This window comes from Osmia lignaria, chromosome 7 (genome assembly GCF_051020975.1).
Source record: "Osmia lignaria lignaria isolate PbOS001 chromosome 7, iyOsmLign1, whole genome shotgun sequence".
Classification (NCBI taxonomy): domain Eukaryota; kingdom Metazoa; phylum Arthropoda; class Insecta; order Hymenoptera; family Megachilidae; genus Osmia; species Osmia lignaria.
Window position 1 is genome coordinate 11234142 of NC_135038.1, and position 22786 is coordinate 11256927.

A 22786-nucleotide genomic window follows, 5' to 3' on the forward strand; every position below is an offset into this window, starting at 1 on the left:
TCAAAACTTGATACCGAATTTGGAAGAAAAAGGGCATAGTGGTTGGAAATAAATGAATAAATTTTTTAATTAATTTAAATTCGTAATACTTGAAAACATTCGAAATACTGTGAAACATACGAAATATATAAAAGTTTCAAATGCAATACATATAATGGGAGATAGAAGAAATGAATTTATATATGCCGCCAATTTGATTTTAGTGTCATACGCAGTGTCATATGCAAGCGTTAAACATTTTAGTTTTAATATTTTTTTAAGAGATTTAACACTGGTTTTCTGTTCTTCAAATTATGTGACAAATGATTTAACATACAGTATTCAGTGTCTGTATAGTTGTATCTTTGATAGAATAAGTGTCAGAACATGTAAATAGTATCAGGTGATTGAAGTCATTAATTGTGTCGCACCGCAGTTCGCGATATAGACTTTTCTTTTTCATATTTCCATTTTGTCATTCTTTTTATGTAACAACAAGTTTATGTTTACAAAGATTACTGAATTAATGTTAGTGAATCACTTATGATTATTCTAGTTGACCTTGCTTTAAACATTAATAAATGTATTAGATTTATATAGTACAAATAGGTAGTCACATTTATCTTTTTTCGTTTAAATTGTTCCTACAATTGTTTCTAATTTATTTATGTATTACAGAGATATCAACAATGTCAGAAAAAATTCCTACTAATCAACCACAACCTATCGTTAAGATAGGTCATTACACACTTGGACAAACATTAGGTGTTGGTACATTTGGTAAAGTAAAAAGTACGTAAGGAATTATTTGTTTATGTCAGTTTGTACATACTGCATTAAAATGTGATTTAAACTATGAATTTTAAAATGAGTTATAACGCATATATACTTTTTTTATAGTTGGAGAACATGTTTTAACAAAACATAAAGTTGCTGTAAAGATTTTGAATCGTCAAAAAATTAAAAGTTTAGATGTGGTTGGAAAAATTCGAAGAGAAATACAAAATCTTAAGCTTTTTAGGCATCCTCATATTATTAAACTGTAAGTATAAATGACATTATAGTTTATGACTTTAAGGAAATGTTACTTAAATTCTTCTCCTTTTTAATTTAGGTATCAAGTAATAAGTACACCTACAGACATATTTATGATAATGGAGTATGTATCAGGTGGAGAGTTATTTGATTATATTGTGAAACATGGCAAATTGAAAGAATACGAGGCAAGAAGATTTTTCCAGCAGATTATCTCTGGGGTTGATTATTGTCACAGACACATGATAGTTCATCGTGATTTAAAACCTGAAAATCTTCTCTTAGATCACAATCTACATGTAAAAATAGCAGATTTTGGTATTTGAATATATACATATTTATTGGATAATTTAATCAAAGATACACAAGATATCCATTACTATGTATAAGTATCTGTTAATAAAATTATAGGCTTATCAAACATGATGATGGATGGAGAATTCTTACGTACTTCTTGTGGTTCTCCTAATTATGCAGCACCAGAAGTAATTTCAGGTAAACTGTATGCTGGACCTGAAGTTGATATCTGGTCTTGTGGAATAATACTTTATGCTCTGTTGTGTGGTACGTTACCCTTTGACGATGAACATGTACCGACACTCTTCCGTAAAATTAAATGCAAGTATATTTACAGCTTTTTATTTTTCATATTTTTATATAAAATTTAACAGAGAAATTGTGTTTAGCCGGAGTCTTTCCCATCCCAGAGTACCTGAATAAAAGTGTTGTCAGCCTTTTGTGTCACATGTTGCAAGTGGATCCTATGAAAAGGGCAACCATTGAAGATATCAAGTACATCAAATTTTATACAATTATCTCTTAGTTCTTTGATGTAGTCAGTGCGTCAGAGAAAAAACCTAAATTCGTATGTACTCTTTGAATCTACATAATGTGTAAGCAAAATAACAAGTGTTTTATCTTATGTTTTCTATTCTACGCACTGCCTAAGAATTATTTAAACTTCCGGAATTTTTTTTTTTTTTTTTTTTTTTTTTTTCATTTTAATTTACAACAAAATCAGAAATTATGATATTGTTTCAGGAAACATGAATGGTTTCAAAAGGATTTGCCTTCATATTTATTTCCATCACCTGTTGAACAAGACTCTTCTGTAATTGATATCGATGCGGTAAATGAGGTTTGTGAAAAGTTCAATGTAAAAGAAGCAGAAGTTCATTCAGCGTTATTAGGTGGAGATCCGCACGATCAATTGGCAATTGCCTATCATTTAATAATAGACAATAAACGAATCGCAGACGAGGCTGCTAAGGCCGAGTTAAAAGATTTTTACGTAGCCTCTAGTCCGCCTCCAGTTGCTTTTAGTCCGAATGATGCAAATAACAGCCCTTTGAGACCGCATCCAGAAAGAATAGCACGTACGTTTTTTTTTATTGATTTTCTACTTATAAACGTATATTTACGAGTTATTTAATTTACTTGTAAAATTTCAGCATTCCGAGAACGACAGAGCTCTCTAGGAAGTACATCGTCCCAGATGCAAGGTCCTCGTGGTACTCCAGTAAAACGAGCCAAGTGGCATTTAGGAATCCGCTCACAATCTAAACCTAATGACATCATGAATGAAGTTTATCGCGCTATGAAAGCTCTCAATTTTGTAAGATGTTTGTTTTCCTATTAACTTTCATAGAAGTTTAACAGAATCTACTTTATTTTTATGAGTACAATAACATACTTTTATTTTTTATTTTTTTTTATTTTTTTTAAATTCGAATATTAGGAATGGAAAATCATAAATGCCTATAGTGTCAGAGTCCGTCAGAAAAATAATATAACTGATAGGTATAGCAAGATGTCGTTGCAACTTTATCAAGTTGATTATAAAAGTTACTTATTGGATTTTAAGTCTTTATCAAATGAAGAAGAAGATATTGGACGAGGTAAAGATTGGAATACATTTAATACATGTTATCGTTATTATTTATCAATTTTCTTTTATAAAACCTTATTTCAGATCCTACACTTCCGCCACCTCAAGCGACCGGTCACCATACAATGGAATTTTTTGAAATGTGTGCAGCATTAATCACACAATTAGCACGATAAATTTGCTGCATGATATGAGTCATCATTTTTCAGAATTATGTTAATATTGTGTTTTATTTCTCGTTGTACATACTCTGTGCAACATGTATCATGCGATTCATATGATAAAGGGGTCATTTGGAAAGAATGAATAACAGTTTTACAAAGAAGACAGAAGAAAAATAATAAACCTGTAGAAAGTGAACTAACATTTTTTAAAACCCCATCGCTTAGTATTTTATGAAGCGTTAAAAAGATGTGTGTATGTAGTGTATCTATATGTAAATATAAATTTAGCGATATTGACGAATTTTGAAAACTGTTTTCAAAATGGAAGCTCTTAGTTCCTTCATTGAGATGTCAGATGGCGATAAATTTAATTTTACCGAGGGGTCTTCGAGTTTCGGTTCTACACACTATATCTGTGAGATTGAAAAACTCGGACGAATTATTAGTTTCTGTTTTTATAGTAGAATTGAGTAGAATATGCTGATTACCATTTTTACAGAAGTACAAGTTTGGAGAGTAGTTTTTCAAGAAACAGTCGTACATAAATAAATGTATCGCATCTTTGTGTAGCTTTGAAAGAGGAGGAATAGAGTGTGCTACGATATTCGTCGTAGGGTGGCAACTCAGAACGAAAGAAAAAGTAAGAGTTTACTTGAAACAGATACGGAACGAGACTCTCTTTTGACAAGTGATTCTCTCTTCAGTTGATCAGTGATTAATAAAGGTTTTTGAACGTATATATTATTTATGAAGAGATAGCACGTTCTTCCATTTGAAGACTTGACAATTCAGCTTCGAGCTGTTTTATTTTTTACTTCGAGAACGGTACTCTTTGATATTGCAGGATTCGCAGGAAACAAGGGCGCGTTTTATTTGTTGTGGCTACCAAGCCCTCCCCTTTGTTGACACTTTTTGCTTTTTCCGGATTCTTTTCTCGCACACGTAGGAGGAACCACTCCCCAATTTTGACGAATTAATCTTTATTACTCATATGTAGGAACAGAAAAAAAAAAGGCGTTTCCTCCCGTCTCGGGATCGTCTGCCAGACTCATTAGTGGGGCTGATAACAGACGATCCCTGCCCCAGATGCCAATAACCCCGGTTTTCGAAACTCGTATATATTCGAATCGCGTGCCGGGAGACCGCCAGCGAGAACAGATTTAATCCCGCTGCCACCTGGCGGTCGCCGACCTGAGCTAAGGGCGTCCGGGGAGACTCGCCGTCTTTCCTCTTCCACTAAAAACGCCTACATACAAAACAATGGCTGCTACTTTCGATCAATATGACAAGTCCAGGTAAATAAAAATATATTTTTATTATTTGTGTCACTTTATCGTTCCGATTTAATTTCCGTTGTGTCGTGAAATAATAGATGTCGGTTTATTAATTGACTAATCGTTGCAGCTACAACGCGATAATTACGTATTTTTTCGTAGTTGATGTTAGATGTTTATGAAATGATTTCTTCTTTATTATGATACATTTTAGTTGGTACTTTGGTCCAATGTCACGTCAAGAAGCCTCGGATTTACTGATGGGTGAAAAAGAAGGTGGTGTATTTTTAGTACGTGACAGCACATCGATACACGGGGATTTTGTTCTATGTGTACGAGAGGACAGCAAGGTTAGCCATTATATTATAAATAAAATTCAGCAGGGTGATCAAGTACGTTATCGGATTGGAGATCAAATATTTCCTGATATTCCCAACCTTTTGGCTTTTTACAAATTACATTATTTGGATACAACACCATTGATCAGGCCTGCTCCTAAAAAGACACAAAGGGTGATAGCAAAATATGATTTTGAGGGCAACGATCCTGATGACTTACCATTCAGGAAAGGTTTGTGTAGTTTATTTTTCATTCAATAATGAATACGTTTAACCAACTGGTTTATGAAATTGTACATAGCGGTAGAAGCTGGAAAATAAATTGATGTATACGTTTTAAAAAATAATGAAATACTTATAGGGGAAATTCTCACAATTATAACAAAAGATGAAGAACAATGGTGGACTGCCAGAAACAGTCTTGGTCAAACTGGTTCAGTCCCAGTTCCGTATGTTCAGAAATACGAAGAAGACAATCATTCAGTAATGGAAAACAATTCTCGTCCGGACAGCGGAGGAAGTTCAACTATAAATTCAAATTCTGTTCAGGTTTCTGCTTCTCAGTTGTCGTATCCGGAAGGTGGACAAGGCACGACACGCAGGTCTAACATTCAGCGAACGTTACCTGCGTTTGCAAAAGTGAAACAGGCAAGAGTACCAAATGCATACGATAAAACTGCTCTAAAACTAGAAGTTGGAGACGTGATAAAAGTAACGAAAACTAATATAAACGGCCAGTGGGAAGGTGAATTGCACGGCAAGGTTGGTCATTTTCCATTCACACATGTTGAGTTTGTGGATAATGAGACTGGAGAAGACAATCAAGAGATTTAACGGAAGTCTTCCAAGTGTGATGAGTAATGAAGTTGACTTGGCAATTTAGGTTTATATTAGCAGTTATCCTATGTACTGGTACATAGAATCAGCCTAATTAAGATTTCTGTATAGAATTATTTGTTTTGTAGCAGTCTTTAATCGATTTTAATAATCGTTAATAATTTGTATTCGTTTGTATACGAGTTCAAACATATTAAATCTATATACACATTACACGTATCGGGTAATCGCATATATTTTTATGGGTTACCAGAAAAGTAGGTTTTTTAATAACAGTTTTGTACCGGTACATATCATGCTGTCTAGCCATAGGTTGTGCCACAAACGGAACAACATTTTCTACTAGAATATTCTATTTAATAAAGAAGCTGTTAACCATATTATGATTGTAATTATACATGAATTACATTAACTATATATTATTAGGTAATTACATAAGTTGCAATTGCTGAGTAACGTTTTTAAGACAGCAGAAACTGTGAATTTATGTTTCTAAGTGCACCGTATTATATCGTCATGATTGTAAGTTACGCGGATTACTTGTTAATATGTAATTATACAGATCATAAGAGCATTTAGTTGTGTAAAAAAAATGGTAGCAACTTTAAAGTTCCGCTTTATACTATGTATACATTAATTTTATTATAATAGCAGTCATACATGAGTTACTGTAAATTATATATTATTAATATATAATTATATGAGTGAACTGTATCGTGATTTTTGTTGTAAGAACAACTTCGAAAATTACTTTAAAGTTCTGTTTAACGTAGAAATTAGTATAAATACAGTTATGTATGTATAAATACATTTTAATATATATTTACATATTATTATATATTTGTAAAAATTGTAATTTTATCGTACATTTTAATCAATTGTTTTTCAATATTTTTATATGGATACAAACTGGCAACTTCAGAGTTCTACTCACACTAATATGTATTAATTGCATTTGAGTATAATTATATGTAAGCTGTATGTACGTGATGTACAGTCGTTTGGAAAACACTGTAACTTTTTGCATTTCTACAAGTATTTACAAATTGATTTATTTTATTTGTAATTTAGTAAAATTATTTCTACCTTGAAATGAGAAATTTTATAATTATGGTAATATATCAATTATGTATATTCATATATAATTATATAATTTCGATTTAATTACTTTATGGTTTTAAGGAATGTTCTTAAAAAAGTAATTCATTTGTATTATGGAGGTTCTGTTAAATTTTATTATTAAATTGATTGCAGTTTCACATGAATTGTACAAACAATTTTTCGATTAAGAATACAACTAATTTATCAGTTCCTACATAAACACGAGGTATTAATTATGATGAATTTCTGTTTTGTTAATATATGTAAATTGCATTAAAATTAATGTAAGGATACTATTTTAAATTGTTAACAAATCTTTACAAGAGGATAATATGTATTTTAAATAAATTCAGATCAGATTGAAAGAAACAGTAAAGGGAGATCTGTTTATGTAATTATATATATATATATATATTGAAAAAGTAAGTATAAAACTCATAAATTTTTATATATGAATTTGTAACATTTTTATACATTTTAATTTTATAATATATAGAAACCCAATATACAATAAATGGAAAAGTAAAACAAGATTTATTGTAGCTATTATAAGGGAATAAAGTAAATTATTTATTGTCCTGTAGTTTATCTGGTAAATAGTAGTTAATTTTATCAGGTAAAGTTTTGTAAAAACGATGAACATGAATGGTCCATTCGTTGGCGCTAAAGGAAATTACCAATAAAAGAAACGAATATGCGCATGACATCTAACTTTCTTTTCGTTTCAGGTTTTGTCCGCCATATATTTCTACAATTTATTCCCGCCAAATTTCTGTACTTGATGCCAACAAGTGGTGAAACAGAGCAGTACTGACAAGCGGCAGTTGGGGATGGTTTACTGCAGTTTGTTTGTGCTCCATTTAATATTAATAAGGTAAATTCAAGTATTTGTCAATTGTAAATTGTACTACTAGAGAAACAACACAAGTTCTCAAAGTTTTAGGTATTTTTGACTAAACAAATCCATCAAAATGTACGTTAAAGTAAGAACAATGGATGGTAAACAGGAGGCGATAATAACTATCTCCAAATTAACGGAGGTAGAAAACTTTAAGGTAATTGAGTCATTATTTTTTTCTAGATAAAAAGAATATTTTTGTATTTCTTTGGTTAGTATTATTACTTGTTTAGACTAATCTTTACAATTAAGAAATATTGATTAGGACTCATTTTAGAAAACAGATATGCACATGTAAAAATAAATGTATAAATTTATATAATTTTTTAGGATGAAATTGAGAAAGAATTACATATAAAAAAAGATCTACAAAGATTGTTTTTTCGAGGCAAACAATTAGAAAATGGTTATAAACTGTACGATTACAATGTCAACTTAAATGATGTAATTCAGTTAATGGTGAGAATACAAATGGATGATATACAAAGTATAGCTACATCTAGTAACAGTCTTAGCAGTAGTTCTGATTCTGAAAAAGAAGTTATAAATAATTCTATCGAAGATGAAAAGCTGGATGAAGCTGAAAGCTTATATTATAAACCTGGAGATGCTATAGACTGCCTTGATCAAACTTATGGAGCTTGGTTTGAGGCTATGATATTGAAAATATTTAAAAAGGATGATAAGCTTCTTTATAACGTACGTTGGGAATTTGATGACAAAGCTCCACCTTTTAATGTACCTGAGTCATCTATAAGACCACGTGCAAGCAAGCTTATACAATTTGATAAATTAAAAATAGGTCAAAAGGTAATGATTAATCATAATGTTGATGATCCCAAAGAAACTGGATTATGGTATGACTTTACAGTATTAAAAATAGATAAGAAAAGGAGGGTACAGGAGCTTGTTGGAACATTGCACATTGGAAGGTAAAATGATACTTGATTTATAATTCACCTAAGAAGGTCATTTAAATGATACCTTTTTTTTAATACAGAGATCAACTGCTTGAAAATCGTAAAGTAAATCCTAAAGGTGAGATTTTTGCAATTGAAGAACCGAAACTTCTTAAAGATAGAACTGAGAATGATGAACAGCGCATGGCTAGTAATGGTAAACGAAGACGAGTACAAGCTAATTGCAATGCATGTTTAGACGATCCTCATAAGAAATGCAAAGAATGTGGTTGTAGAATCTGTGCTGGAAAGGAAGATGAACACAATCTTTTGCTGTGCGATGAATGTAATTTTGCGTACCACTTGCGATGTTTGAATCCACCCTTAACATCTATACCAGAAGAAGATTATTGGTATTGTCCAGAATGTAAAAACGATGAGAACGAGATTGTAAAGGTTAATTATTATATGATAAAATTTGCTTTTCTTAATACCTTTACAATTGTATAAATGATCATTTTTTAAAGGCAGGTGATAAGTTAAAGCAAACAAAAAAGAAGACGAACGAGAACACGAACAGTAAACGAGATTGGGGTAAAGGAATGGCATGTGTAGGAAGAACAAAAGAATGCAGTATCGTTCCACCCAATCATCGTGGACCCATTCCAGGTGTAGAAGTTGGAATGTGCTGGATGTACAGAGTGCAGGTGATGAAAATTTTAATGTAATTCTTGAACTTAGCAATTTCTATGTATTTACATGAAGAGATAAATGGCAGGTATCTGAAGTTGGAGTACATAGACCGCATATAGCTGGAATTCATGGAAGAGAAACAGATTGTGCATATTCTATTGTATTATCTGGGGGCTACGAGGATGATATTGACAATGGTGATGAATTTATGTACACTGGTTCCGGAGGAAGAGATTTGTCAGGAAATAAAAGGACAGCCGAGCAAAGCTGTGATCAAACATTGACTAGAATGAATAAAGCATTGGCAGTAAATTGCAATGCGAAACTTAATGCAACTGTTGGTGCTACAGCCGAAGATTGGAGAGGTGGTATACCTGTAAGGGTAGTAAGAAACTTTAAGCTTGCTAAATATAGTAAATATGCGCCAGAAGAAGGCAATAGGTATATAAGTCATTGTTAATCGCGTTTACCATGTTAAATAACTATGTCTCACCGTAAAATTTAATTCTAGGTACGATGGTATATACAAGGTAGTAAAATATTATCCGGATACAGGTAAAAGCGGTTTTCGTGTATGGAGGTATTTATTAAGAAGAGACGACCCTGCTCCTGCGCCTTGGACAAAAGAGGGTAAAGAACGAATATCCGCTCTTGGTTTGAAACCAATGTATCCGGATGGATATTTAGAAGCAATGGCAAAAAATAAAACAAACAAGAAAAGAAACATGCCGGCGAAAGTAGAAAAGTCTTCTAGTTCAAAGAGCGAAGAACCGCCAAAGAAAAAACAGAAGCGTGAAACTTACGAATTAGAAATTGAAATTGTAAAATTTATCGAAGAAGATCAAACAAATACAAAATTATGGGACGAATGTCGTCTTACTTTAGCAGGCGGTAAAGCCGCATTTTTACAACAGGTTTCAGAGAGGTATTACATCGTTCTCTTTTGCTTTTTGTTGAATATATTGAATTTCAATTTTTAATAACTTTTAAATTACAGATTTACGTGTCCCTGTTGTTTGGAACTCGTTTATAATCCTGTTACAGTTCCATGTACACATAATATTTGTCATACTTGTTTAAAACGTAGCGTTTCATCAGGTGTACATTATTGTCCATCGTGTCGTTTCCAATTAGACAAAAATTATAAGATGGAAATTAACAATTCTTTATCATCTGCTCTATTATTACTTTATCCTGGATACGAGGGTGGAAGATAACATTAACTTTTATAACGTAATAATTATCTTCCAGGAATTAATTAGTACACACTTGGACTGTATTACATAATATTTTTAGGTACAATTCATATTTCAGTAAATGGACTACTGGAATACAATAGATTTGTTACATTATATACATATATATGTAACAAAAATATAGGGTGGATAATATATTGTAGTAAATTCTCTTTATTTAGAGGTTTGTTAACAAGTTTCATTACGATAACAATAATTAATGTTATATCAATACGTTATTTAGAATCATTGATAGTACCATAATAACAGAATAATGAAATTTAGTTACTTTTTTACTGGAAGAGGAAATTGTAAAAAACCGAAGGAAATATATGAAATCATTAATTATTGTACTTATATTTATATTAATTTTTTATTTGTATAATTATCAATTTTTTATTTGTAGTGTAGAATTCATTTATACATATTCATATATATATATATATGCAGCTATACATGTGTTCAAATTTATCAAATTATAATGCTTTTAATTTATATTTTAATGAACTGTATTCTTTTTTTAAGAAAATCATAACTCTTCGTAACGGAAGTTTAGGAAATGAATCATGTTACTTTTGGACTATAATAAATGTTATTGTAATTACAACATAAGTTTCTCTTGGATGAACATGGAATGGAACTCCTTACTTAGTTAGAACTCCTTTTATCAATAGGTGGAACCACTTCGCTTATCCATTGAAGATACTTTTCACTTCCATTCTGAATCTAAAATATAAGTAGTATTTAATTATTTTACATATTAAATTACATGTACACTACATAATCATTAATTAAAATCATTAGTACTTACAGGTAAAGAAATTACTTCACAAACTTCATATGGATGATTTTCCCTATTTTAAGATTAATTTCATCAGTATTAAAGAAGTTTTGATTCAATATTCTTATCAACTATTAAACATTAAACCACATACTTAACATATTTTGTAAGAGCATCAACAGTATCAGTCCTGGTTTTTATCATCTAAAATAAAAATAAGGTACCAAAGATTCATATTAATCATTACAATATGAAATTTTATAATAAATTTATAATATTACCAGTAGCAATTCATTATCTTCGGCGATCTCATTTTTCCATTCATACCTGTAATAAATATTATCATTTTTAGATTACCCTTACACACATGCTTGATTAATGCCAATACAATACTCACACAGAAATAAGACCTGGTATAATATTAACACATGCAGCCAATTTACTTTTCACTAAGCCACTGTAAAATAATTAATAACATAATTACATGGAAAAAGAATTATTAGAGGGGAGGTTACATGTTATCCTTACTGTGCCAATTTTTTAGCAACATCCTGTGTTGGAACAGTGACATAGGCAACAGAATGAACCCCTGCCAAGCTACTCATATTTTTATAAGTATTAGCGCTAATACTCCTAGCTAAACAAAAGAATGTAACAAATCCAAAAATCGGTTTACACGGTGTAAATAACATTTGTCAAAATTTTTTGTAACCGGCACGTTCTTCGATGCCTTGAACGTTGCCGTAGAACGTATGAACATAAACATGGCCAGAATCGATATTTAGAATTGCCTATTTGAAGGGGTAGATTAAATGTCGTAAAGCTTTTTTGCAAAAAAGGTTAATACCTCTTGTATTCCTTCAGGTATTTATATCATCTACTTGTTAAATGACAAATGGTTTATCTGAGTAACAATTGTTTGTAAGTATATAGCAAAAAATAGATTGACAACTTTATCTATAATGATATCGTATTTTCAGTCCTTTTTGACGGATGCTAATCGTTTAAATTGTGTGAAGCAAAGGAAGTACAAGTGAGATTGTTTGTACGTCTTGTATTTAAATATAATGATCATATACAATATGCAGATTTACATAAATTATGGAAGACACGGATTTTCGCCTTACTTCGTAAAATCACATAAACATTAAGTGTTAGTTAATGTTCTTTTTTCTTCAAAAAAGTTCCTAACTATACTTACTATACTTTATTTAACATACGATCGTAATACCTACATACGGGCATGCGATATGTAAACAGTTATTCCGATAATTTACTTACGGTAAACTTAACATATTTATATTAATAATAATTTAAGTATCTTTAAGAGCGTCATAATTTGCGTAATATCATTCGAATTATTTACATAAAATTCCAGAGTTCGTTGTAAACACAAATGACGAAACAATCAGTCGATAGTCAGTATAATTGCATACGAAGGAGAGTCAGAAATTAAACAAGATCTACAACAACCAACAGTCTAATTTTAAACTAGGAATGGATATATTTTAGAAAATAAGTGGATGCTTAAAACATCGAGTAAGATGAATAAATGAAGGTCAGAATCAAGGACGTTTTCAAGGTCACTTATCATTTTTATCCAATAAGTTACAATCAACGAAAAAGGAAAGTTTTTTTCAAAATATAACCATTCACGATTTCGTTGCTTTTGTTAACAGAAATAAATCATTTAAATATTCATATATTTTTTTTTTTTTGTAGAAAACGGAAACTGATTGCTGATTTGATTCTCCCTTAGGTCCCTCCCATTTTTGGAGGATTCAATTTGGCAAATAGTATTCCCTCGGGATGTACTCTGGCTTCGGACTACTCGGCTCAATTCCGAGCAATTCTCCCATAAATGCGATGTAGGTAATCGCTAAACGTAAAGTTTCGATCCTCGAGAGCCGTTTTTCATACGCAAAAGTTGGTACCTAAACGACGAAAATTATTTAAAGTTATCACAATTAATTACAATCTTCCTGCCATTAAAATATATATTTTCTTAGGTTTTGATGCTGAATCGAAGTAATCAAAAGCTTATAAGACTAGAAATTATAATACAATACTCATAGTATTGTAATTAAACTCTTGTTTATTTGAATACCATCTCTATCGAGCTCAGGAAGCGGGCAGATTGTTACGTGCCGCAATGTTTAACGAGCGATCATTTAATTTTATTGCAATAAAAAATATTTTTGCGAACGACTCACTTTTCTACGTAACTTGTCAAAAGCTTCGTTCAGATTAAACATTCTACGCCTTTCACGGATATTCGCGGCTCTTCTTTGCGAAACGGTCGCCACGCGACGTCTTGGTTTCTTTGTGGTGGAAGATGGAAGATTAGGGGACCTACCATTAGGTGTGTATCGACTGAAATTATTTTCAATTGTAAATTGTAACAGATTTTTTAAATTTGTATTGCTAATATTGTAAAATTTATAGCGTTGGCCATCATCGTGTTCACTGATCATCGTGTAAATCCACAGGATTCCACTTACCTTTGATGTAGTAACGCACAAGGCTGCCTGTACAATCCGTGCTCGTTCACATGAGTATGCGAAGGAGGTGGTGCTTGATACAAAACGGAACTGTCCCACATAGGGTAGCTTCCTAGTTCACCATTAACATATTGCGACATGTCCGCTGTAATCACCTATTTCGTCCACACACTGTTAATTCTTATTTCATAAAATTAACACGCTGACTGCCGTGGAGGAATCACGGGTGAGCACCGCTTATTTAATGCAACCGAACAAGTGAAAAAAAAAAGAAAAAAAGAAACACGTAGAACAACAAATTGGTAATAAATTGTTTCTGTTTCTATTACGACAGTCAGCATTGAAGGATATTATTGCTTCAAGAAGAAGAACTATACATTTGTAATATTATTATAAAGATGACTGTTTCTGCTGTGGCGATCAACGTGTTAAAAACCTGATTCATGGAAAATGGAATGTTCATTAACAATATCACATTTAGTGGTTTATTTTCAATTGTTTATACCCACTGGTGCTTGATTTCCATTGATCTCCCACAGCGGTTCGGTGTAGCTCATATCCCGGGTTCTGTCCAGCGGCGAGCAAGCTTAGAGGGACACTTTGTTTATTAATTAAAAAAAAAAAATAGCGAGCACGGATTGCAGAAATAACACTTCGTCACCGACACGATGTCACCTTCGATCTGAGGCTACTCCTCGTCCAGGGAGAGGATCTCTCACCGCTTGAACCCGCCCCTTTGCAAAGCCACCCTCTGGAAACCAGATTATTCACCACTCTGCGAACGCCTGCGTCGTAATCGTGATTTTCATTGGAGCAGTTCACCCTGAATGGGATCACCGTTATTGGACAAGGGGTTGCGAATGGGCGGAGCTTTGGAACAACCCTTATGGCTCTGTTTCCGTAGAAGTTGAAGAATGATATCGGGGATTATCGACCGTGATATTTTAAAGATGAACAAATTATTTGAAACTTCAGAATTCTGTTTGCTTTTATTTTTACTTATAACAATAATGTAACATGTATGTTATTTTTCTTAAAAGTTACTTATAGGATCATTTTGCTTATATTTCATGGTTTGTTTATAAAATCTTTTCTTCACTTTTTCATTAGAAATGTATTATAACTTATTGCAGTATTATTTTCACAGGTTTCAGCAGAGCAGAAACATTCAAACAATTTGCTGATCATTCGAACCAGGAAATACATTTTAAGAATGATTGACAGATCTTCTTTCATACCCCTTCCGGAAGTTTCATCCGACACGTGTACTTGATGAAGTGTAATCATCCTATCAATGTATTAGATACAGCTGAATTAGAAATATTTTAATTCTTGAAAAGGTACACGATATGATATTAAAATCGTTCCTACAATCATTTTCTGCGAGTGTGATAAACAGGGTTTTCTCTAATTTCAGATATTACGTTCTTGAAGCATCCATCCCGAGACAAATTGCTTCATAAATCGAGCCCGTAACAGGATCACACTCAAAACACTGTGACAAAATCTTCTCAGAAGGGTAACATATTGTTGGACCGAGGGGGTGTGCTCCCCTAAAATTAATTAAATAGATATTAGTCGATTCACTTGACGCGAACTTCCCTTTGCTAACGCGTATAAACATCGGGCATACTACGTGCGTGTCAAATCGCATTGTGTTTGCTTCGAGAGCGAGGGGTGCATAAACTTATTAATATTCAGCCACGAGCAGTCATTCTAATAGGATCATCCCTTTCTTCGTGTCATTCTTTCGCTGTGTTATTGTTGCTCTTTTAAAGCATTATAAACCTTCTTACGAGGGGTATAGATGGTTATTTTGGCTCAACTACGAAAATAAAATATTTATTTGGGAAGTTCGTGTGAAAAATAAAATTGGTGGTTTTTTTTTTTTGGAACAGTCTGATATGTATTTGGCAGATTTGTATCTGTTAACTCTGTCGGTGGATCTTTAATTTGAGCTTGGTAATATGCACTATATCCATAACTGCAAGCTGACGCTTTGGATCGATGCTCTGAGCGTCGGCGCTGAAATGTTTCATGGCTGAATTTCAAAGCTTTTCTCGAATGAAAGATATTCAACGTGCCGTGAAATCAAAAGCTACATTTCATATTGTAAAATACAGAACAGAACAAATCAATCATGATTCTATCAAACTGATTAAAAAGCAGTAATCACTGATTATAAGTAAAAGAATTCTTCTTCACAATAATTTTGTTATATAAATTATAATAAGTATAAGTAATAATTATCCTTTATATTTAAATTCAATATTAATTTTATCAAATAATACAAAAAACACGTTTCTTATTGATTTTCAAAATAATTATAATTATTGATACATTTATAAATAACTCTAATATTCTTCTATGTTCTAATTTTAGAAGGAAAACTCTTGAAAAATGCGTGCAATGACGTAGAGGGTGTGAAAAGTTGGACTCCTGTTCATCCTTTCATGGTGCACGTGTTCGTTTGATCTAATTCTGATGCGTTTCTAACAATGGACGTATATTCCGCAACAGTGTCACGCCACTGACAGAAATTACGCAATTTCGTCACAGAGATTTCCAGCTTTTTCAATGGTTTGTCACTTATAATACGGATTTGTCATAGGGTTCCCTAATATGGGGTGAATTCGAGCAAAACTGTTCTTTGGTGGTTTATTATTAGAAAAAATTTATATATTCTACAGAAATAATTTTCCTTTTGTTCAAAAGCTTATAGGAATCTGTTATTTAATTTATTTATTTCATTATTTATTCCAGGTTAACAGAAAATGACAATTAAAAGGAAGTTGCAAGTGTACCTGTTACATTATTTATTTGAATTATACCGCGCTTCGTATTGGGTAACGCGATCTATCCGTCGACCAATCAGAATAATCGATCTATTCCCGCGGTCGATCGCGTTCGAAACTTCCTCAGTATCGTTTGCGCGTCGGTCGGGTTAACATCGTTTTGACGGTAGTGAAAATAAATTCTTTTTTACTGTGCTCATGGAGTTACAAATGCAGTAAGTGCAGAAAATATCAAAGAAAAAGGTTGGGGAAAAGCAGATCTACTTTCTGGAATGTTTTCGACCAGGGTTCATCAACCTCTTCAACGAAAATGTAAGTCAATAATCTTCTATTACGCAAACAGCATAATAATATGGCTTTTGTGATTATGTGGCATGGGTTTTACAGGCAAAACCATTATATGGCTTTAAAATTGTTGTGAAATTTATAAATTTTCAAACATTAGTCGATAATTTAACAATTTCATAAGTTGCGTGCCGCGCGATCCAGTACGGGGTTCAAACGTGCTAACCCACGGCTTCCGTCTGTTCACTATTTTCAGCCAGTCACATTTAATTTGTTAAATTTTTGTCATTTTTAAAAATTTAAAAATTAATAATCCTAGATTATTGTTCTGAAAATTCAGAAACAGATAAAATATACATTTCGCAACAATATAATTGGCTTTCGATTTTTATGTGAAATAATTACTGAATTTATTAACAACCTTGAAAAATTGACCAGAATGTTTATGAAGAAAAAGGATTCTGATAATATAAATAGAAAGAAAATTAAATAACTAATTCCTTTTATTTTAATTTGATATTTTACACGTACATGTGTGTGCTCTAAACATTTATTTATAATTTTCAAACTTGTAGTGAGTACTATTAATTACAATATTACACTGATATTAATGATAATTCATAAATCACAATCACTACATTACAATTTGTTCACAATACGTATTTATCACTAATTTCTCTTGATTGTACAATAATAAATGCTCTCTCTAAATACAAACCGGTACATTCTTAAAAAGTACTTTACAGTAATTAATGTAAAACTATATTTTGCAGAACATGATGTAATTATATTTGTGCATTAAAACTTACAGTGACATCTATTCAGGAATGTTCACTAATTAAAAACTCTTTGATAGTAAAAAATAAATTTTTTAACATGATTCTGGTTAATTGAAAAGATTACTAACAGCATATTTTATTTAATTTTATCAAGAAAAATATTTCTTTTAATTTGCAAAAAGAAATTAAAAATTTGTAAATTTATTTCGATCCTCGCTGTTAAACAAATATAAGTAGATATTTTAAAATAAACACATTGGATAAGAATATTATCCAGTATAAAAATATATATATAATATTTGGAGAATTTGTGAATAAAAGAAATATTTAAGATGATGAAATTAAATAAATGCATACAAGGTTCTATTACTAGCCGTATAATTATAAAATTAGTTAAGAACGTAACGATCTTGTTTGCATAGCACCTTGGGTAGCTGAGATTTATATAAAATCACAGTTATATCTATGAAACTCTCAATTATTATATTTTTCTAAGAAGAAGCACCCTAAAAATATTTATAAGAAAAATAGTACATATATTCTATTTTATCAGATCAATTTGCACGATATTTACATTGGTAAATGAACAATTAATCGAGTAATCATTGTAATTAATCTGTTCAAATTTCAGTAGTAGTTGCATAATTGTTCTATAGACAAAATAAATATATTAAAGTATAATACTGATAATTGAAAACTTGTACTTTGCTATAATAGACTCTTTCAACAAGCAAAAATAACTATATTTATTTAAAGGAACTTTAGAGCTTTCCTTCTTATTTTGATTATACAAATGAGGTATGTTTCAAATTTGTTGAGTCATGAGAAACACAACATTAATTCAAATCATTTACTTTTCTAAGAAAAAAAATGAGAAAAATGTTTTCTCTTGACTCCAATTCATGTATATTACATTCTAACACAGTATCAACACTGCATGTACATCATCTACAAAAATATTATCGTACTGATACATACAAGCGTCAAATTAAAAGAAAATTTAACACACAGATAATATGATAAGTACAATATTGATCAACTAAAATGACGTATGCCATTAGCTCATTGTCTTAATTTAAAAATTTCTCTTAACATTTTTTTACCTATCTTCTGAAACAGTGATTGATCATATTATTTAATCGGTTAATATTAAATAAAAATCAAACTAAGTAAAGGGATGTTATTTGAATATTTATGCTTTCAACGTATTTATAAGTATTTAAAATACTCATAAAAATATTTATCCAAACATTGAAATGCACAGTATCCCCTTTGAAAATATTAATTATATATAAATATGAATTCCTTTAACATCGTTCAGCATTTTAACAACGTTATATCTATTCTATGATTAATCTAATAAAATAAAATCCACAGACGAAGAAAACTAAAGCAGAAAGGGTAATAATCTCAAGGATTGAGTTTATCTTTTTGTTCTTCCTGTACATTGAAACCTATTGTCACGCTAGTGCTATCTGTTATGTTACTTGCAACAGTTAGAATCGGCTCTTCCGATTTTGTTTCTAACGAGGAGGTTTTCAATTCCATCATGTTATGCTTCCAATTCTCCAAATCTTGATCAGACATATTCGATAGCGAGCTCAGTTTTGTTCCGCATTTGTAACTGTAATTCGTTTCAGGTTTTGAAGCGGTCATTTTTGGCATGGAAACACTTTGCGATCGAGAGAAATTCTTCCTTTTATAACTGCTAGATCTTTTTTGCTCCGTCTCTGTTTCTATATTATTATCTCGACTCTTGTGTACCTTTTCTACATTCATAGATTCAATTTTTAAAGAGGTAGATGATTTTGCTTTATCTGTATTGTCTGTTTCTTTGATCCTGACATCTTCATCTGCTATGTCCATACTTTCAACAAGAAATCTAGAAAAAAAAAATAATTTTATTTATTATTTAGATAATGATACCTTTAATCAAGACACACCTTCCAATTTTCTTGTAACCACCGCTAGATTTTCTAATAGAATTCTCTTTCTGTTCAAAGATCTGCTTAACATCTTGTTTCTTTTGCTCTTCAGTTTGTTTCAACGTTATTGTATGATCTTCATCATCATCGATATTGTCGATAGGCAGATCATCGGTATGCATGATCTTTTGTAGATTGCTATTGAAGCCTGTGCCGAAGCCACATTTTCGAATCTGCCCATCTTCGTTGCTATAATAGTCTGTATACGAAACGCTACCACGGCCCTCTCTATGATCTTGATCGATGTTTATACAAAATTCATTGAAATCAACATCCAGACAGGGAGTTGTAGGATATTTCGGTCCAGTATTGTATTGAACTCTGCAACATAGAAAATAATGCCTCTATGAAAAACGTATCCTCCTTTGCTTTCCTTTCATTCGATTAACTATTACACACCCCTCGTTGCTAATTAAGCTTATGGACATGCTACATTCTCCTGTTGAAGTCGGTGCAGGAGACGAAGGTTCAGAGGATAGAAATGATTGTGGTTCGCTACTCCATCCAGTACCTGAAGTGTACACAAAGATTTCAGCAGTTAAAGATGAAATAATTATATATTATTTTAATTTATAGTTGCATTACTCACTATTGGGACTAGTTGGCGATACCTGATTCCTTATATCACAAGTTTCTCCGTCACTCGATTGTTTATATTGTATAGGTGTTGGTGTAATATACCTAAGAGGCAATCACTTCATCTTCATTTAAAGATACAGAACAACCGTGAGTAATTAAGAAGAAACATCTAATCGTAAGAACCACATTCAGCCTCAACAAAGTCCACAGGGACTTGATCAATAACATTCGTTGAAAAAAAAAAAAGGAAAATAAAAAAGAACTAAATACTCACAAGGGCAGTTTATTTAATTTCTTACGGTACCTGACAGCTTCCAAGTCGGAAGAGTGGTACTCGCGACTGATTCCTCCGATACTGAGATTCTGGTTAACAGAACCGTGGGTCGATCCGCCGGGAGAAGGATACTTTGGAGGCGAAGAAGCAGGCGTACGAAACAGTGGTGCGCTGGTCATCATCTCCAAGAAGGAATCCAACTGGCGCAACGATAATGCATTGTGAAGCGTTTCCAATGGCCTTATCGGTGGTACACCGCCAAAACCTTCAATTGCTGACGAGCATAAATAAATGAATGAACAACCGGAGCGTGTTTGAGAAGATCGATGATGTATCAGAGACAACTGACCGGCCACAGCCGAGGCGTGAGGTGGCACCATATCCTTCAAATTTGGAGCACTCGAAGATCCACTGATCACCGCAGTGCTGAACAGGCTGTTCGCTGATCCTGTCAGCTTCTTGTTCACGTTGTAGCCCAACAGCTTGAAATAACTCATCTGTCCGGAGATACTGTGACGGTGGCGCCTTGCTGTGCAGGTAGGGTCAGGTTGAATGATCGAAGGTCGTGTGTCTGGAGATGAGAAGGATCGTTGAGGCTGGAGTCGGGAGAACGGTGCACGTGGACACTTGGAACGATGGTTATATTTACGAGGAATATCGTGATCGTTGTGAACATCGTTATCGTGCACAGAGGACGTATGATAAAACGTACTAGGATGATCTGACGCGTCTATCAGGCTATCGTACAACTGTAAATTCACATTGGGACAAGACAACCTCGAACGTCGTCTCTGTGCCCTTGAATTAACAGCAGACAAGATGTCAGATGTTTTACACAAATTAGGACAAGACGATGTCCCGTTTCGTCTGTATACCTTCTCAACAACGCTGCCACTACTTATCGTTGTTGGTCTCATAATATTCCCTTCGAACCTCCACTTCTCTGTTCCTTTGGACACCGTAGACTCGTTGCAAGCACAACTTGACTGATTCTTGCATATGGAACACTGATCAAACGCTGGCCTCGAATGACAAGGAGTGAAACCCTGTTTGTCAAGTTGGACATAAGATCTCTGTTTGTGGCAGAACGCAGAAGAAGAAGAAGAAGAAGAATCAAGATCTAAATCAGGGATCTCCTTGAAGTTTCCATTGCTATCGTTCAAAGATAGTACACTGTAAGAGGAATCGGTGGACTCGTTTTCTTGAAGACTATAGTAACAGGAACAATTGAAGAACTTATGAGAAAGAGAGCGAACAAAGTATGTGTCAAAGTTGGAACGTTCCACTGGTGGTAGATCTTTGCTTCTCAATATCAGCTCAGAAACGTTACAATTATAACAAAGGCATCTGGTTAAGTAAGGAGATAATGAACGGGATCTTTTCTCTGTTTCCAATTGTCTCCTAGACAAGCCTGTCTCTTGGGTTCTTTCGTGCAAGGATAACATCAAGGAAGAAGACTTAAACCGTAGATTATTTCTTAAGAATCTCACAGGTTCGCTCAACTCACCGCAAGACTCGACGCCAGGAAGTATCATCTCTGAATGGGAACGTCCGTATTTCTTACTCTGTAAACGTAGATGTGAATCGTCCGCGGTATCTTCAAAGTATGTATTGAAATATATCGAGGGACGTGTAACGGGGACCGGAATTACGATATCGGTAACATCCGACGATGTCCTGTTGGTGGGCGAAGCTAGCGGAGTATTATGCAATGTCACCAACGGTATCGAGATCGAAGTGGAGGTTTCGATCGAAGGAACGGGCAGCTCGGGTGAACTGAAGGAGTGCGGCAAAGCCAACGACTTTCCCGTAGGCACGTGCAGCAAAGCCTGACTAGGTATCTCCGACTGGCACTCGGTTACATGCTTCTCTGTGATATACAATATTTATAGCGGTTGCATGCGCATTTCGTGTACAATTAACGTGTATGCGATGCCGTTTATATAATGAACGAATCAATGGTGTATGTAACAACGGGACAGAGGGGGTACAGAGGGAGGGAAAGAAAAGAAAAGAAATAGACGATTAAATAAACCCGTCACCGAAGAAATCAAAAATAAGGCATTGGTAAGAAGCTTTGGTCACGTCGTCAGATCTTGAGAAATTCAGATATCATTTAATTGGAAGCAGCAAGCGATCCACCCGCTGCCTCGTCTATGAATGAGAACCTTTGCAATTTAGAAACTGGATTGTTCAGAAATATCCTAAATCTGTTGAACGATGGAACATCTGTGACAACGTTTAGAGATACAAAGACGACGTTTCAAAGAGAAAGATTCGTTACCAATGAAGGAATAATAAAAAAACTGAAATACATAGAAAATGATATACACTTTAAATTGATTGCATTTAGAAGACACAAAATTTGGTTAAACGTTTTACACATCCATGGCAAACGATAGCCATGCAACCAGTAAGCCAACCAGCATACATTAAGTTGAATTCGTGAACACTCTATTTAACAAT

General features: G+C 32.9%; 7 protein-coding genes across 14 annotated transcripts in view; 4 read left to right on the top strand and 3 right to left on the bottom strand.

Moving 5' to 3' along the window:
• The first annotated feature begins 388 nt into the window (after positions 1 to 388).
• Positions 389 to 3707, top strand: AMPKalpha (AMP-activated protein kinase alpha subunit). The gene is made up of 10 exons (XM_076689167.1): positions 389 to 588; positions 658 to 771; positions 880 to 1021; positions 1094 to 1332; positions 1426 to 1632; positions 1701 to 1806; positions 2056 to 2390; positions 2466 to 2629; positions 2753 to 2912; positions 2987 to 3707. Exons 2-10 carry the CDS (start codon positions 669 to 671, stop codon positions 3076 to 3078), a joined length of 1548 nt encoding a protein of 515 aa, XP_076545282.1. The 5' UTR covers positions 389 to 588; positions 658 to 668; the 3' UTR covers positions 3079 to 3707.
• A 570-nt stretch (positions 3708 to 4277) lies between these two features.
• On the top strand, positions 4278 to 6741 carry Crk (Crk proto-oncogene, adaptor protein). The gene is made up of 3 exons (XM_034335875.2): positions 4278 to 4361; positions 4555 to 4910; positions 5040 to 6741. The coding sequence occupies exons 1-3, from the start codon at positions 4327 to 4329 to the stop codon at positions 5510 to 5512; spliced, it is 864 nt and encodes a 287-aa protein (XP_034191766.1). The 5' UTR covers positions 4278 to 4326; the 3' UTR covers positions 5513 to 6741.
• A 592-nt stretch (positions 6742 to 7333) lies between these two features.
• Positions 7334 to 10735, top strand: UHRF1 (ubiquitin-like with PHD and ring finger domains 1). 2 transcript variants are annotated; one of them, XM_034335820.2, is made up of 8 exons: positions 7334 to 7490; positions 7554 to 7671; positions 7845 to 8446; positions 8515 to 8869; positions 8941 to 9120; positions 9192 to 9547; positions 9618 to 10031; positions 10104 to 10735. In XM_034335820.2, the coding sequence occupies exons 2-8, from the start codon at positions 7588 to 7590 to the stop codon at positions 10321 to 10323; spliced, it is 2211 nt and encodes a 736-aa protein (XP_034191711.1). In that variant the 5' UTR covers positions 7334 to 7490; positions 7554 to 7587; the 3' UTR covers positions 10324 to 10735. The 2 variants fall into 2 exon arrangements, with proteins under 2 accessions (XP_034191711.1, XP_034191712.1); XM_034335821.2 differs by having other exon boundaries at positions 7349 to 7671; positions 10104 to 10339; positions 10403 to 10735.
• Positions 10736 to 10827: 92 nt separating this feature from the next.
• CUTA (cutA divalent cation tolerance homolog) lies at positions 10828 to 11885 on the bottom strand. The gene is made up of 6 exons (XM_034335884.2): positions 11651 to 11885; positions 11520 to 11579; positions 11404 to 11449; positions 11277 to 11326; positions 11153 to 11195; positions 10828 to 11067 (listed from the first exon to the last, which is right to left on the bottom strand). The coding sequence occupies exons 1-6, from the start codon at positions 11812 to 11814 to the stop codon at positions 10990 to 10992; spliced, it is 441 nt and encodes a 146-aa protein (XP_034191775.2). The 5' UTR covers positions 11815 to 11885; the 3' UTR covers positions 10828 to 10989.
• Positions 11886 to 12016: 131 nt separating this feature from the next.
• Positions 12017 to 14382, bottom strand: LOC117609483 (protein Fer3). The gene is made up of 4 exons (XM_034335881.2): positions 14133 to 14382; positions 13624 to 13778; positions 13336 to 13495; positions 12017 to 13056 (listed from the first exon to the last, which is right to left on the bottom strand). The coding sequence occupies exons 1-4, from the start codon at positions 14178 to 14180 to the stop codon at positions 12904 to 12906; spliced, it is 516 nt and encodes a 171-aa protein (XP_034191772.1). The 5' UTR covers positions 14181 to 14382; the 3' UTR covers positions 12017 to 12903.
• A 311-nt stretch (positions 14383 to 14693) lies between these two features.
• Positions 14694 to 22786, top strand: part of Marf1 (meiosis regulator and mRNA stability factor 1-like protein) — a 31640-nt gene continuing 23547 nt past the window's right edge. For both annotated transcript variants that reach the window (XR_013062395.1, XM_034335799.2), the window contains exons 1-4: positions 14694 to 14963; positions 15041 to 15142; positions 16006 to 16203; positions 16387 to 16730. The gene's annotated coding sequence lies outside the window, so the exon portion shown is untranslated. The remainder of the gene's footprint in view (positions 14964 to 15040; positions 15143 to 16005; positions 16204 to 16386; positions 16731 to 22786) is intronic.
• The window catches only part of l(1)G0196 (inositol hexakisphosphate and diphosphoinositol-pentakisphosphate kinase), a 15419-nt gene continuing 9840 nt past the window's right edge, over positions 17208 to 22786 (bottom strand). For 4 of the 6 annotated variants that reach the window (XM_034335791.2, XM_034335788.2, XM_034335790.2 and 1 more), the window contains 6 exons: positions 20670 to 22190; positions 20321 to 20594; positions 20057 to 20148; positions 19867 to 19978; positions 19426 to 19788; positions 17208 to 19364 (listed from right to left, as the gene is read on the bottom strand). In XM_034335791.2, coding sequence (XP_034191682.2) covers positions 18893 to 19364; positions 19426 to 19788; positions 19867 to 19978; positions 20057 to 20148; positions 20321 to 20594; positions 20670 to 22190 — 2834 coding nt within the window. In that variant the 3' untranslated portion in view covers positions 17208 to 18892. The remainder of the gene's footprint in view (positions 19365 to 19425; positions 19789 to 19866; positions 19979 to 20056; positions 20149 to 20320; positions 20595 to 20669; positions 22191 to 22786) is intronic. The other 2 variants (XM_034335793.2, XM_076689165.1) reach the window with 1 other exon arrangement.